General features: G+C 39.4%; 2 protein-coding genes across 4 annotated transcripts in view; one reads left to right on the top strand and one right to left on the bottom strand.

The window, feature by feature from the left end:
• Nucleotides 1–6,854, bottom strand: part of MTREX (Mtr4 exosome RNA helicase) — a 91,797-nt gene extending 84,943 nt beyond the window's left edge. Inside the window, exons 1-2 of one of the 3 annotated variants that reach the window (XM_074206556.1) lie at nt 6,714–6,854; nt 846–983 (exon numbers count right to left, since the gene is read on the bottom strand). In XM_074206556.1, coding sequence (XP_074062657.1) covers nt 846–983; nt 6,714–6,820 — 245 coding nt within the window. In that variant the 5' untranslated portion in view covers nt 6,821–6,854. Of the gene's footprint in view, nt 1–16; nt 150–845; nt 984–4,992; nt 6,540–6,713 lie in introns of those variants that run through there. The other 2 variants (XM_074206557.1, XM_074206558.1) reach the window with 2 other exon arrangements.
• Nucleotides 6,855–7,140: 286 nt separating this feature from the next.
• Nucleotides 7,141–14,984, top strand: part of DHX29 (DExH-box helicase 29) — a 60,067-nt gene continuing 52,223 nt past the window's right edge. The window contains exon 1 of the mRNA XM_074207247.1: nt 7,141–7,409. Within this exon, the coding sequence (XP_074063348.1) occupies nt 7,229–7,409 (181 nt within the window). The 5' untranslated portion in view covers nt 7,141–7,228. The remainder of the gene's footprint in view (nt 7,410–14,984) is intronic.

The raw sequence follows: 14,984 nt of genomic DNA on the forward strand, positions 1-14,984 counted from the left end.
AAGAAAAAAGGAATACCATGGTGTAGTGGAAAGACTCCATAATTTGACATGGGTTTAAATCTTGTCTCTGATGTATATTTCCTGTGTGACTCTGGGTCAGTCACTAAATGAAGAGTACTTGTGGTTCAGGAACATCTTTAGCAGAGCTACCTACATCAATGAAATCAAAGATCCAGGCCAAAAAAAAGACAATTCTCCATAACAAATAAGCAGAATTTCTTCTACTATATTATTTCTGGCAACTGCCTATTTTAGCTTATCATTAATGGTTACCTTGTCTCAGAAGTGACCCAGATTATTTTGGATGTTATTCCCTAAATTCTCTGACTACATAGTACTGTTAAAAAAAAAAACAAATGAAAATATTCTCTTTGCTCAGATTCTAGGTAGTGATGAAAGCAATAGTTGCTCAATGCTGTTAGCAAAGTGCTAGTTAAGGAGAATATGCTAGAGAGAAGTTTTATTTTTTTGGTTTTTGTGAGGCAATGGGGTTAAATGATTTGCCCAATGTCACACAACTAGTAAGTATCAACTGTCTGAGGTTGTATTTGAACTTAGTTCTTCCCAACTTAAAGGCCTGTGCTCTGTATACTGCACCACCTAGCTGCCCCAAAAGAACTTTTTAAAATCTTGTTTTTGAAGATTGAGCTGACTACCATGCTGTTTTGCACAAAAATATACCTTTTATTTTGTGCAATTATATAAGTGTTCAGTTTTATAAATCACAAACATATTTTAAACCCAGTTTCAAAAAAAATCTTTAAACATTATGCCAAAATGACATAAACAAAGAATAGAAGCAGCATGCAAAGTATACTTGAAATTTACAATAAAATGAATCTCACCTTACATCTTCTGCTAATGCATTTTCTACTCTGGGTTTCTTTCCAAATATGGGTTCATCTGTACCTTCCAATTCTAAATCTCTTTTGCTCTTCCCAACACTGGCAGACCCTGACTGTGGTTTATCATCCGTCCGTTTTCTGAAAAGTCAAGTTTTTGTAGTAGTTTTAATTTAATAAGTTTATAAACCTTCAAAATTCCAAATAAAATATATGCTTCTTTTGGAAAATTTCAGCTAGAGCAGCATTATTAACAAGTTGAGACATGTATGAAATTTTAAAAAAATTAAATATTTGATCTATCAACACAAGCAAGATATTTAGCTAAACTTTTTATCATTTCATCTTTCCCTATGATTATTCCTCTTAAGTATATTCCTTCTTCCTTTGATTTCAAATCCCTCCTCCAAGCATACTTCCCTAGGCTCTTGTTCTTATTCTAGTATCATTTGACACCCTTTATCAATCTTGAACTTTTAGTTAAGTTCAGACTCTTGTTCTTTCAAATCCTTTACCACCCCACTCCTCATCCTTTTTTTCTGCAACTTCAAGCCTTGCCACAACCCAACTCAAGATTATGCCTACCATCTCCTTTCCTTCCTTCCCTCCCTCCCACCCAAGTGCTATTGAATTCAGTTAGAGAAAGTTACAACTGTGCTAACTGGTTGGCTACAGTTGTTATCTAATCTCAATTGTGGAATAAGGTAATCCTTTTACTATTATAACTCTCTGTCCAGTTTCCCACATAGGGACTATTTCAAACCTTCTCTACTCCTTAAACTTTCTCTACTTTCTTCTACTTCATAGCTGAAGACATAAGTTCATTCATTATGAACTTGCTCTTCTTCCTTTTTCTTCATCTCGAACCACATCTGCTATCTCAAAAAACATCTATTTTTTCCTCCTTTACTCCTGTTTCTGAAAAAGTTAAGTCTTCACACCAAGACCAAATCTTTCCACACAAAAACCTCAATCCTATCCTATGTTCTATAGCCAATTGCTCCTTCATCCCCTCCCTCCTTCTAATTTTCAATCTCTCTTCTTCTCCTGGCCCTTCCCTAAGATCCAAGTCTCTTCTATCCTTAAAAAACTGTCATCCCATCAAATTTTCTCTCCCTTTGTCCCCCCCCCCCCCAATATCAGAGCTCTACTAAATTTCTTTTGTTCCTTCTTACTTCTAGGTTCAAACAAATAACCACCCTTGGAGGGGAAAGAAACCAACAGGACAATTAAAGATATCTCAACCTACTTTTATATCTGTTATGTTTTTTTTTAATACATGTTACAGTCCAGTCAAATAGACCTTCTTACTCCTCTTCATACGGTAAGTATATTCCATATCCCTTCCTTGTGTCTTTGTATTAATTGTCCCTCATGCCTAGAATGAACTCCCTTTTCTTACCACAATCACTTAATTCCTAGCATTTGATCCAGCACCACCTCTTACAGGAAGTCTTTCCTGGCTCCCCTAGCTGCAAGTTCTCCATCCCTAATCTCTTTTTATCTGGTGTGTATGTATGTTTTTAATGTGAATATACAGTCTCCCCTGGCTAGACTGGAAGGTCTTCTACTTTCTCTAATGATTTAAGTATCTCCAAGTTTTCCTTTTCATTCCAATAATCACCTACCATGAATTCAATATTCAAGAAAATGGCCTATTTGATAACCTGGACATCAAGGAAGAGGTTCCTGAAATCCACTGCCCTTCTTTAGCTACCAAATAATACCACCTAAATATGGTCACTGTTAGCCTAGATTTGCTAGACTCTGCCCAAATTCAAATCCAATGCTATACTAAACTCTCTTTCTCAACCTCTCAATATTTTTTACCTATAAAATATATACTCTGCCCAGGATCTCAAGTTGAATGACATATCTCACTTTCTTCATATACTATTTCAATTCCTTCTGACAAGACTTAATTCCTTTCCCAGTTTGAATCAACTGGGAAGCAACTTCAAAACTGTCCTAACAGCTTAGACTCCCTATTTTGTCCTATCTTCCACCATAAACTCCTGTACTATTTCCTAACTCTGGATCTCTACTTCCATATATCAGTTTATCCTCCTTTGAGTCTGCATAATTTATTAGAGAAAGGCCCAAACCATGCCAGTTGAGTCCACTACTTTCTCAATCTTTTTTTTTGCAAGGCAATGGGATTAAGTGGCCTACCCAAGGCCACACAGCTAGGTAACTATTAAGTATCTGAGGCCGGATTTGAACTCAGGTACTCCTGACTCCAGGGCCAGTACTCTCTTCATTGTGCCACCTAGCTGCCCCTACCCTTCTCAATCTTTACAGGATTCCTGAGACCAGTGTATGTATGTATGTATGTATGTGTATATATATATATATATATATATATATATATATATATATATACACACATATATATATATGTGTGTGTGTGTGTGTATGTACACACACACACACACACACACACACACAAAATATAATGTTAGAGGAAAGTCACTAAGAATATTAGGAGGATGAGGAAATGCTTCTTACATTAGATGGGATTTTAGCTGAAGATATAAAGAAATTTAGGGAAGCCAGGAAGCAAAGGTGAGGAAGGAGAGAGAGTTCCAAACATGGAGGACAGCCAGCAAAAATGCTCAAGAGTTGGGAGATGGGAGTCTTGTGTGTGAGCAGCAAGAACACCATTATCACTGGACTGAAGAATACTTGAGGTTTAAGATCAGAAAGGTAAAATGGAGCCAGTTTACAGTTTTAAAAACAAAACAAGATTTTATACTTAAATTTGGAAGCAATAGGAAACCTGTGAAGTTTACTAAATAAGAGGATCACATGGTCAGACCTCTGTTAGGAAAATATTTTTTAAGGATGAGTGGAGGATGGATTAAAGCAGGGAGAGCTTTTAGGTTAGGAAAACTTATTGACAAAATATTTCACTATTTCAGGAGTGAGGTCATTACCAAGGTTGGTGGTGAGAGTATGAGAAGAGAGAAGGAAGCATATAAAACAGATGTTATAAAGGCAGAAATGAGAGCACTGAAAGTATTGGGGAGTGGGAGAAGGGAGGAAGGGCAGACATGGGAGATAGAAAGTCAAATACAAGAAACAAAGAGTAGGGCATCCTGGCTAGATCACAGAATGCATGAGGAAAATAATTTGTAATCAGACTGGGAAGATAAGCTGAAGTCAAACTGTGGCTTCAAATGCCAGAGGAATCTGTACTTTATGCCAAATAAGAGTTCTAAAATATTTTTTTGTGGTATAGACTCCTTTGGCAACTTAATGAAGAGAATCCTTATTAAATGCACAAAATAATTAAAAGGAAACTAATTATGAAAAAACAAAAAACATTCACAGATCCCAAGTAAAGAACTGTCCTAAAGTAAATCAGGAGTCACTGAAGCTCCTTAAGGAATAACAAGGTAGTTTTAGGACTATCCCTTTGGATACGTATGGACTATGAGATATGTGTGTGTGTATATATATATATATATATATATATATATATATATATACACACACATATATATGACTAATATATAATATATATAATGGACTAAAGAGGGGAAAACACAGGAGCAAGGAGATTAAGAGACTCAGAGTTAAGACCAAAGAAAAATCTGTGTCTGCTAAGGGTCTTTGTTTATTAGTTGGCTAGTTGGTTGTCCTTCATTCTCAAAAAAGACGAGTGACATCACTGTGTTAAGAGCCAAGAGGCTGTGTGTCAAACTATGGCTAATCAGACCAATATGAGCTTAGAATGGTTTACCATTTGATGGGCACAAAAAGTCCTTGGGGTGAATTCTATGAATTCATGCATCTCTTGCTTTTGATTATTTTTATTAGTAGAGTACATGAGAGATGCAAGAGATGTTGAGGGGATAGAATCAACAAGACCTAAGTTGATGAATATGGGGGAAAAATGAAGTTCAAGAGAGAATGAACAGTTAAATGACTGATAAAGTAAAAACCTGGTTGACTTCAAGATAGTAACCTCAAATGAATCTCCAACTCATTCTACATAAAGTCACTATATTAATCTTCCTAAACTATCTCATACAGAACTTTTCAATATTTCCTTCTTTCGAAAAGAATAATGTCCAAAATTGTGAGAGCCAAAGTATCTACTGAATGGCTAAAATGAATATCCTCTGCTTCAAAATGTTCTACTTACTGTCTCTTGGAGATGTCCTGCCTCATTTTTGGTAATACCATTCATTCCCTCTGCCAGAAGCATCTTCCACTGAACAGCATTCCCTGGGCACTTGAGGGGAAAAGTTGATTTTTGTGAACTTTATTGTGTGTGTGTGTGTGTGTGTGTGTGTAAACACACAGATATGTATGTAAACACGTATATATGTACACACAAATATGTCTAAATTTTCACTAATCAAGCTATAATGGAAAAAAGTATATCCTTTATTCAGAAAATCAGTCCCAGACAAACCATTTAGTAACTATGTGACAATGAGAAAGTTAATTCATCTGGTACTCAGCTTCCTAATGTGAAAATATAGCTGGCTATGACTCGTGCTCACTGAATTATTGTGAACAAGGTAATTCACAAATGCTATATGAGCTATCTAGGTTCCCTTAACAGCACTGAGTTTAGGCAAATCACTTAATCTTAGCTATAAAATGAGGGGTTTAGGACAGATGACTTTTGCAGTTCCTTCATGCCCCAAATCTGTGATATGATCATTAATAGATATTTTAAAATTTAAGATAGCCAATTCATTAAGAAGGGACCCAATGATTCAGGCTTATCCATAGGATCCCATGATTTAGGGCTAACAGGATTCTTAAGAGAGCATCTAGTCAAATCCCTTTGTTTGGGGAATTTGGAAGCTAATACCTTGGAAGGACTACTAGATAGTTGCAGGAGTAAGAGAATTGGACTCTCAATACACTCCTTTGAATCCAAGTTTTTTGTCTCTTTCATAGTACTGAACAAAGAGGTTAAATGACTTGCAAGATCACCAAAGTGGTTTTTAAAAAGTGGTATAAGAGGGACGGCCAGGTGACGCAGTGGATAAAGCACCGGCCCTGGAGTCAGGAGTACCTGGGTTCAAATGCGGTCTCAGACCCTTAATAATTACCTAGCTGTGTGGCCTTGGGCAAGCGGCTTAACCCCGTTGCCTTGTCAAAAGAAAAAAAAGAAGAAGAAAAAGAAAAATGGTGCAAGAAGAATAATTGGTGGAAATCATCTATGTTGGCTGAGGTTCAAATCGAGCACTGCTTCCTAAGGTGACTGTGGGCAAGTCCCTTAACTTAAAGCAGAGATGACAGGAGGACCTATCTCCTACGTGGTGAGGCACAAGACTTGGCGCTTTAACGCAGTTTCCCTATTATTTCTAATTCTTCCCAACGCCGGAAGTTAAGTTACTCTTATCATCTCCGTCTCACAGATGAGGAAACCGAGGGTGGTCGGGTCACATAGTGAATGAATGAATGAATGAAGCGGGATGCGGCCTCCCCAACCCGGGCCGGCCGCAGCATCCACCATGACCTCTAGCCACCCCCTTTAATTGCTGCTCGGCGCCAAGAGGACTGAGCACCGGCCCTGCAGTCAGGAGGACCCGGGTTCAAATCCAGCCTCAGACACTTCATCATTACGTAGCCGTGTGTTCTTGGGCAAGCGGCTTAACCCCATCGCCTTGTAAAAACCTAAAACCCCCCCATACTTGTTGCGCTGTTCACTGGAGGGCCGGGCCGGGCCGGGCGCGGTATCCCGCGGTCGCTCTCCCTCCGTCCGCACATCGGCTCTGCCGGCTTCAGGGCGCCGGCCTCCCCGGGCCGGCCCCGGCCCCCTCCTCCGGCCCCCCTCGGCTCTCAGGCCCGGGCTCCGCCTCCCCCTCGCCCCTCCGCGCGCCCGGCTCCGGGCCCGCGCCTTACTTGGCCTTGCCCGCGGCCTCCGCCGCCCCTTTGCCCTTCTTGGCCCCAGGGGCCGACGCCTCGTCCTCGAACACGCTGAAGAGCTCGTCCCCAAACGCGTCCGCCATGTTCCCGAGCCGAAGGGCCGAATCCCCTACCCACAATGCCCCGCGGACAGGCGGCCTCCGCGTTCGAGCCCGGGCCGCGCGGTCCGGGAGGAAACAAGAGAGCGCGAGCGCCCGCGGCCGCCGGGATCCGCCCCTCCGGCCTCCGGGACGGCCTTTCCAGCCGGGAGGAGAAAGAGGGGACACACGCAGCACGCGGCGGGGGCGGGGACGGGGGCGGGGCGGCGCGGCCGGGACCAATCCCGAAGCCGCTCGGCGCCGCGGCGCCGGGAAGCCCCGGATGAGGGCGGCGGCGGCGCGGCGCGGCGCCTGCGTCGGCCAGCTTGGGCGCGGAGCGGAGCCCGGCCGAGGCGCGCGTCCCCTTCCTGCCGCCCCGCCGCTCGCCCGTGCGGGCCCGGCCCCAGCCTCAGCATGGGCGGCAAGAACAAGAAGCACAAGGCGCCGGGGGCCGGCGCCGTGCGGGCCGCCGTGTCGGCCGCCAGGGCCAGAGCCGCCGCGGAGTCCGGGGCGGCGGGGGAGGCCCCGGGCAAGAAGCCGGGGCCCAGGCCGCTGCCCGTCCCCGCCTCCGCCAAGGAGCCGCGCGTCCGGCAAGGTAGCCGCGGGCCCCGCGTGGTGTACACCCAGGGCCCAGCCGTCGCGGGCGGCGCGCGCTAATGGGGCGACCACGGGGAAAGAAAAGGGGGCGGGCGTGCCCCGAGGGAGACAGGCCCCCCGAGTCTGCCGCCCCCCGTTCCTGGCCAAGCCCTCCCCAAAGACAGCGCAGAGCAAGCCCGCGTAAAACAAGATCAAACCGAGAAAAGCGCAAATGAAATAATGATAATAATAGTAGTGGGGGCGGCTACTTTATTGCTCGTGCGGGTCTACGTGGGGGGGAGGGGTATTATGTTTACCCTTAAACAAGAATATTTTAGTACTGTATAAAAAGACATCATTTGTGCAAAAATAAGAATAAATAAATGAATGAGGCTCGATTAAACCCGGTCTTGGGTGGCTGGAAGAGATGGCAGCAGGACTCGGCAGGGGGCACAAGATGCCCTGCCCAGCATGGCTGATGGAGCAGGGCTGCTCCTTCCCACTCCTCCGGGCATCGCAGATTCAGATCTCAAAGGGACCCTGAGGGACATTTAGTCGTGAGGTGATAGATCTAGAGCTGGCAGGGACCTCGGAAGACCTCCCAGGCCAATCCCAGTGGGCAGGTGAGGACTTGCAGAGAGGTGACTTGCTCTTTGGCACAGTATAGGGTTTTCCTCATTCCAATAGAAGATAAACTCAATTTTTTTTTCTGCCACTAAGGGTCTTTTGTCTATGCTCGTATACCTTGCCAGCTCAGTGCCTGACAAAATAGTAGGTGCTTAAACTTATGGTTTGATTTCTTTTACTCCAAATCCATTTCTTCTTCCACTCTTTTTTATTTATTTATTTATGTATTTTTAATTTTTGCAAGGCAATGGGGTTAAGTGGCTTGCCCAATGCCACACAGCTAGGTGATTCTTAAGTGTCTGAGGCAGGACTTGAACCCCAGGTGCTCCTGACTCCAGGGCCGATGCTTTATCCGCCGCACCACCTAGCCACCCCCTCTTCTTCCACTCTTATCCAGGTTGTACAACACTCTAAATCAAATTGAATGTACCATAACCTTGTTAAAAACGAACATTATCAGTTTGTCGGTAGTTTCAAGGATTGAATAGTTGCCATATTTGATTTTGTTTGGTTTGGTTTTGGGGGTGCAATTTTTTGCAACATTTATTTGAAATAGTTTGCTATTTCCTTTTTTGAACAATTTTAGAAAGACCCGTATAGAAATTCTGATAGTTGTCTGCCAATCATTGAAAGTTCACAGAGGCAAAAATGAAATTTAAATCTTATAACCTTGAGCATTAACACATTTACTACCAAGACAGATCAGAAAAAAAGGCAATACAAAAAGCTACTCTTTTATAAAGCACAACAGCTATTGCAATTGTGGTAAGTTAAAGTTTAGGTTTCAAAAATAGAATTCTGAAAACTGACAATTCTTAGCAATTTTATCTTATTACTAAGAGTTTTATATCTTGCTGTCGTGATATATTTGTGTTTTCCTTTTCATTGTATTGCTTTTAAAAATATTGTTTGTGTTATGCATTACCTCAGTATTGTTTTACATATATATAGCATTATGTTAGTCAGCATATCAACATCAATGCACAAATTAATTGCTTTCTGAAAAAGAAGCAATAATGTAGACAATTTTAAAAGGAATTATTTTGTTTGGAGACATGGAGAAAGTTCTCAAGCACACTCTTGCTAAAATTTTACAATAGATGTCAGTACCAATTACTCATGTTTCTAAACCTTTCTAGTTTTTCTCTAATGATCATTGAAGGAGTAGAAGTTGAATGTAACTCATGAATCATGCAACAGAGAGGCAGGCAGTATGCTATAATAAAATGAATACTGGATTGGGAATTAAAAACTTGGATTCTAGCTCTCACTCTATCCCTATCTGTTTGTATCCTTTAACAAGACAGTTTCTCTGTAGTTAGTAAAATTGTTGTTATGTTATAATGTGAACATGTCTTTATTGAGTACCTCTCAACCTTGCAAGGCATTGTACATCTCATACCTTTGCTTATTGTGGTGATATTATGTGACACATTTAACATTATCATATACATATGTGTATATTTGTATATATATATATATATGTATATGAAGCCTGTTTTCTGGCTAAAGAAAACTTTGCCATATTGTTTAGCAGTAATACCCCATTGCAGTCCTTGACACTAATGATTCTCAACCTCTTTATTGATACTGAATCCTTTACTGAATTTCTGTATTATATTAGTGCTCTTAATACTTTTCTGACTATACTTTTATATCTCCTGTGGCTCATTTTCCTCTTCTTCAAATGTAGATATCTCAAATTCAGCATCTCTTTATCAAATAATTCTCTCAACCCTCAAACCATCTTTTTCCTTTTAAATTTTTTATCTCATTTTACTAATTACTCTTTAGGACCCCCACAGCTTGGTTTTTTTGGAATCTTTGGCATCTGCTACCTCCCCAATACAATTAATTAGCAAATGTCATCTAGTCTTCTTTGGTAACATCATATACTTGCATTCCTATTCTATTCCCACCACTACCACCTTGTATTCTCATTGCTGAAAACAATAGCCTTCTTAATGGCTTTCTCTAATTATATAGTCTCTTTGAAATCATCCAATTTAATCTTGTCACCCCTTGCCCAAATATCTAAATTGACTGTCCATTGCCAACAGAAATGATTCTTAATTCCTTAATCTGCATGCAGGATTCTCCATAGTTTGGCACATATTTATCTTCTGAATTCTCATGCATTGTGCTCATACATAGATCCTAGACTTGAGTGAGACAAAATTATTTACTGTTTACCAAACATGCCTTGTATTTTACTGCCCCTCTACCTTGCTTCAAGTTGTCAAAAATGCTCTCTCTGTTGCCCTCCCTGCTTATCAGAGTCCTCCTTGTCCTTGGTGACACAGTTCATCTCTTTTTAGGATTTCTTGATTGCCCAGACTGTTTTCCTCTCAACCCCTATATCATTCATGATATAAATGCTGCCTTATATTAGGACAGTTTACATATCCTGATCTCCCATTTTAAATTGTTAGGACAACATTCAGCAACTAACTTAAGCTCCCACTGTGGACAGAGTGCTAGGCTGGATTTTGGGCAGCAGCAAAATTCAAAAAACTCTGTTCCCTCAAAGAACCTATAGGTTAAGGTGAACCTTGGGCAAATGACTTTGTCTCTCTGAGCTTCAATTTCATTATTTGTAAAATGGAGGGTTGGATTTATTGACCTCTTCTAATTCTAAATCTATGATTTTTGTGCTATCTTATGCATCTTTTGGTCAATCACTAGCCTTTGTTGAGCATTTGCTCTGTGCCAGGCATGTTGCTAAGTGCAAAGGATGAAAGAAAATGGGAAAACCCAGGTCAGCTCTCCAGGAGTTCACTGCCTCATGAGGAGGACGGGAAAAGGTCTCTTGCAGAATGTACCACTTTAGCTGAGGCTTGAAAGAGCCAGGGCTGGGGGGGGGGGGGGGGGGGGGGGGGGGGGGGGCGGAGAGAATGAATTTGTCCCCCAACCTTAATTCTAACAGGCTATTTTTTTTTTGTATCTATTATTATCCTTTATTTCCAAGTTAGGTCTTTAAATTTGGACCTAGCATGTTTTTAGAAAATCTGAGATTTCAGATTATGCCTCGTTTTCTGACATACTTTTTTTATTTTCCCAAAGTTTTGGTTGAAAGGTGAGTTCTTAGCACCATATCTGGATTAATAAATATTGATTAGTTTATCTACTATATTTTACTGTTCTCTTGCCAAGACTTTCATAGAATTTTTCTCCCCACTATTTTCAAAAATAAATTTTTATTTTTATATCTCCAGAATTTCTCCTAATATCCCTACATTTTTTTCCTTCCTACAGAACCATCTATAGAACAAATAATTTTTTTAAAATAGAAAAAGAAAATCAGCAAAACTAATCAATGTACCTAAAAAACCTGAAAAGATATGCAATGTAACAGAGCTATGGACACCTCCTCTTACACACATTTTGGAAGAGTGAGGTAGAGTCATCTTCTCATGTCTCTTCTTTGGGACCATGCCTATTTTTTGTACTTTTGCATCATTTTCTTTTTCTTGTTTTATAATGGTTCTTTCCATTTCCATTATTAAAATTATTTTCTGTGTTTTCTAACACAGTATAATAATTTACTACAACTTTTTACCACAAGTTGTTTGACCCTCCCCAATCAATGGATTTTTTGTTTCTCATTGCTTACTACCTTGAAAAATGCGGATACAAATATTTTGTGGTGTGTATAGGAATTTGTTCTTATCACTTGACCACCTAGGGAGGAATAGGCTTAATAGTGGAATCTCTGAGTTAAAAGATAGACATTTTAATCACTTTATTAGCATAATTACTTTCCAAAATGATTATAGAAAATTTTTAATCCTTTTTAATAGATGATTTTGTAGGCTTAAATTATCTTTATGTGAAAGTCTTTATACTTTATGCCCACATGAGCATTGCAGATTAAAGTAACTTGGAGTTTCATAAGTTGTTTCTTTAGATGCGCTGTGAAATCAATGCTATGATCTTCTCCAAGAAACTTTGAGTTTCCTTTAGCTGAATTTACTTTGCCTTAGAATTTTGTTTATAGTGAGAATGTCAGTATTGATGGGGTACAATATATTGTACCCCATCAATACTGACATTCTGGGGGCAGCAATATCTGGCCCCAGATCAAGCATTTGATAAATCTTATTGAATCCTACACATTGCTACTAGATTGTCTTGCTGTATGAATTTGTTTGTGTCAGTTTATTCTTAATAAACCTTCACTATTGTTTATTAAAAACTCCTTAGTCTAATGTTAGAGGTCTTTCATGTTTAACATACTTCTACCTTTGCAGTTTTATCCCACAGAAATCTGTCACATAGACTGTTCAAACCAGGCTAGTTTATTTGTCCCTCCTCCTGCAGACACACATTTCGTTTCACCTCCACACCTTTGTTCATGCTAATTCTTCCTGTTAAGATCCTTCATGGTCAAGCTAAAGTGTCACCTCTGGAAGTGATTCTTTATTCATCATATCTCACAGTAATTAATATTCTTCTTAGGTATTTACATTCTAACTTGTATTATATTTTTCAGTGCCCCATAGAAACTTAAGACTATAAGTTAAAAGGAGTTTCTGCTTCCATTGTAAGAGTTTCTTTTCATCCAGGGGAGTTCCCCACATTAAAATCTAGACCAAAATTTTATATCTCCTTACTAAAATTATAAGCTCCTTGAGACAAGGATTCTTTTTCTTACTGGTGTAGTTATGTCTTTGCATTTCAAGTATTGGACATTTAATAAATGATCAATTAATGAATAATTATCAGTTTCCAGTTTTTACTATTTTAAATATATCTAATAAGCTTAATAAAGATACTCCTTAAATGTGTAGAAGTTTTATTCCTGGAAAAGTGATTTGAATTGATTGAAGCGATTTAAATTGATTCTGTTTTTTTCATAGACTTTGTTATAATAGGAGTTTATTGCCCAACCCTATGCATAAATGATCATTAATCAGCCATAAAGGATATACCTTTATACATTGTACTTAAAAAATTTTCTAAAGGTTATATATTTTTAAATAGGCCTTAATTACCTGCCATATGTAGAACACTGTGCTGGTTACTACAGAAGATTAAAAAAAAATTTACACAAGCTAGGACCTTTACTCTTAAGGAAATTAGAATCTATTGTGAAAATGAGATATCAGCACTAATAGACAAAATATACAATATTACATGGTAAGTGCACCAGAGAATTACAAAACAAAGGTCTTGGTGAGGTCTTGGGGAGGGAGGTCATTATCAGCCAGGGGGGGATCAAGGAAGCTTTCAAGGAGAAGACAGTTTGAGTTGAGTTTTAAAGGATGGATAGGAATTCACCAGATGAAGAAAGGGAGAACATGTTCTTTATTTAGGCAGAAAGAAAGGCTCTTTGCCTGAACAAAGAGCATGGTGACTGGAAAGCACAGTTTTCAGGATGATAGAGAGTTGTCCAGTTTGACTGAAGTATAGTAATATGAAAGAAGGTTCCAAGGGAGATAGTGCCTGGTTGTGTAGGTCCTTAATGCCAAGTAGAGGATTTCAAATTTTACTCAATAGTCAGTGGGAAACCACTGAAGATCTTTTAGCAGAAGAATAGTGTAACTAGATCTATACAAAAAAAGATTATCCTGACATCAGCATGAAAAGGAGCAGAAGACTTTAAAGGGATTGTATTTCAGATGAGGAGTAGAGAGCCTGTTTTAGGACAGTTATGGGAGGAATAAGGAAAAGAGGGAAGATCAGAAAGGATCTAGTCATTGATTGAATGTAAGAAATGAGGAAGGGGGAATGAGGCATAATACCACAAAGTTAGGAATATAGGAGACCAGGTAAGGTTAAGTAAGAAGGCAGATTTTAAGGGGAAAGATAATAGGCTTGTTCTTAGATGGGTTGAATTTGAGTATCAAAATGGAATTGTATGTAAACAGTGGAGATAAAAGTTCTGGTTCTCAGTAAGGATTATTGTGGAGACATGTTTTCTACATAGATTACATATAAATCATTTAAATGAGGTAATATGGTTATGAGCCATATATACTTTATTTATCCCTTGGAAAGTACTGGCCCTGGAGTCAAGAGGTCTTGAGTTCAAATGCAGCCTCCAACTGTAATACTTAACTATGTAACCTTGGAAAAGGACACCCATTGTCTTGCCCAAAAAGTAAAAATAGTTTGAGTAGGATTTGGGGACTGGAAAATGTCTGTTTAAATTTGAAGACACTTCCTGAAGTCTTGATTTGGGTGATAGGATCCAATGTGCTTGGATATAGCGACCAACAACAGCCTTTACTGTAAATAAGAAGAGTAATATTATAGATACAGTTAGTAGAGAACTGTAAGTAGAATTCTTCCTGTTATGAAGCTTTCCCTGATTTTAATCTGCTCCAATTATTTTTCTAAAAGAAAATTCTGTATGTGACAAAACATTTAGAGTCAAAGTCTAGGTCAGATAGTCAAATATTGTATTCATATCTAGAGAGAATATCTCATTAGATTATGATATTTAGACTGTTAAGCATGCTTCTGAATTCTTTGTATCATTCAGGCTATATCTTGTTCCAAAGGAGTTCTCAGAAATAAAATTAAACTGTTCAAAAAGGCATTTACTGAGTATCATTAGTTAGAAAATTATGTTTAAATAATATTAGCTGGAATTTTCAGATCAGCATTAACTGAGGCTGAGGGAGGTGAAATCTGTGATATATCACAATGAACCACTGCTTTAATCTTTGAGTATTTCTCTAAAGGGAAGCAAAATATTTCTCCTTGATCTTTCCTATTTTGATAAGTTTATTGAGGGTAGAGTAATTTAGGCCTTTTGTGATTTCATGATTGTCATTTTTCTGCATTTTCCAAACATATATACCCTTCTGGATCCTCATTGTTAGTGAATTGGCATAGCAGAAGAATGAGATGAGATGACAAACCCTTTCTACCCCTTGGCTCTTTACCCCAAATGAAGACCTAACCCCCTGCCTTTTCATCCTTTGCCTTTTTATTCTTTCCCTTCACCACTTAACCTGAG

The sequence above is a fragment of the Macrotis lagotis genome, chromosome X (genome assembly GCF_037893015.1).
Source record: "Macrotis lagotis isolate mMagLag1 chromosome X, bilby.v1.9.chrom.fasta, whole genome shotgun sequence".
Taxonomy (NCBI): domain Eukaryota; kingdom Metazoa; phylum Chordata; class Mammalia; order Peramelemorphia; family Peramelidae; genus Macrotis; species Macrotis lagotis.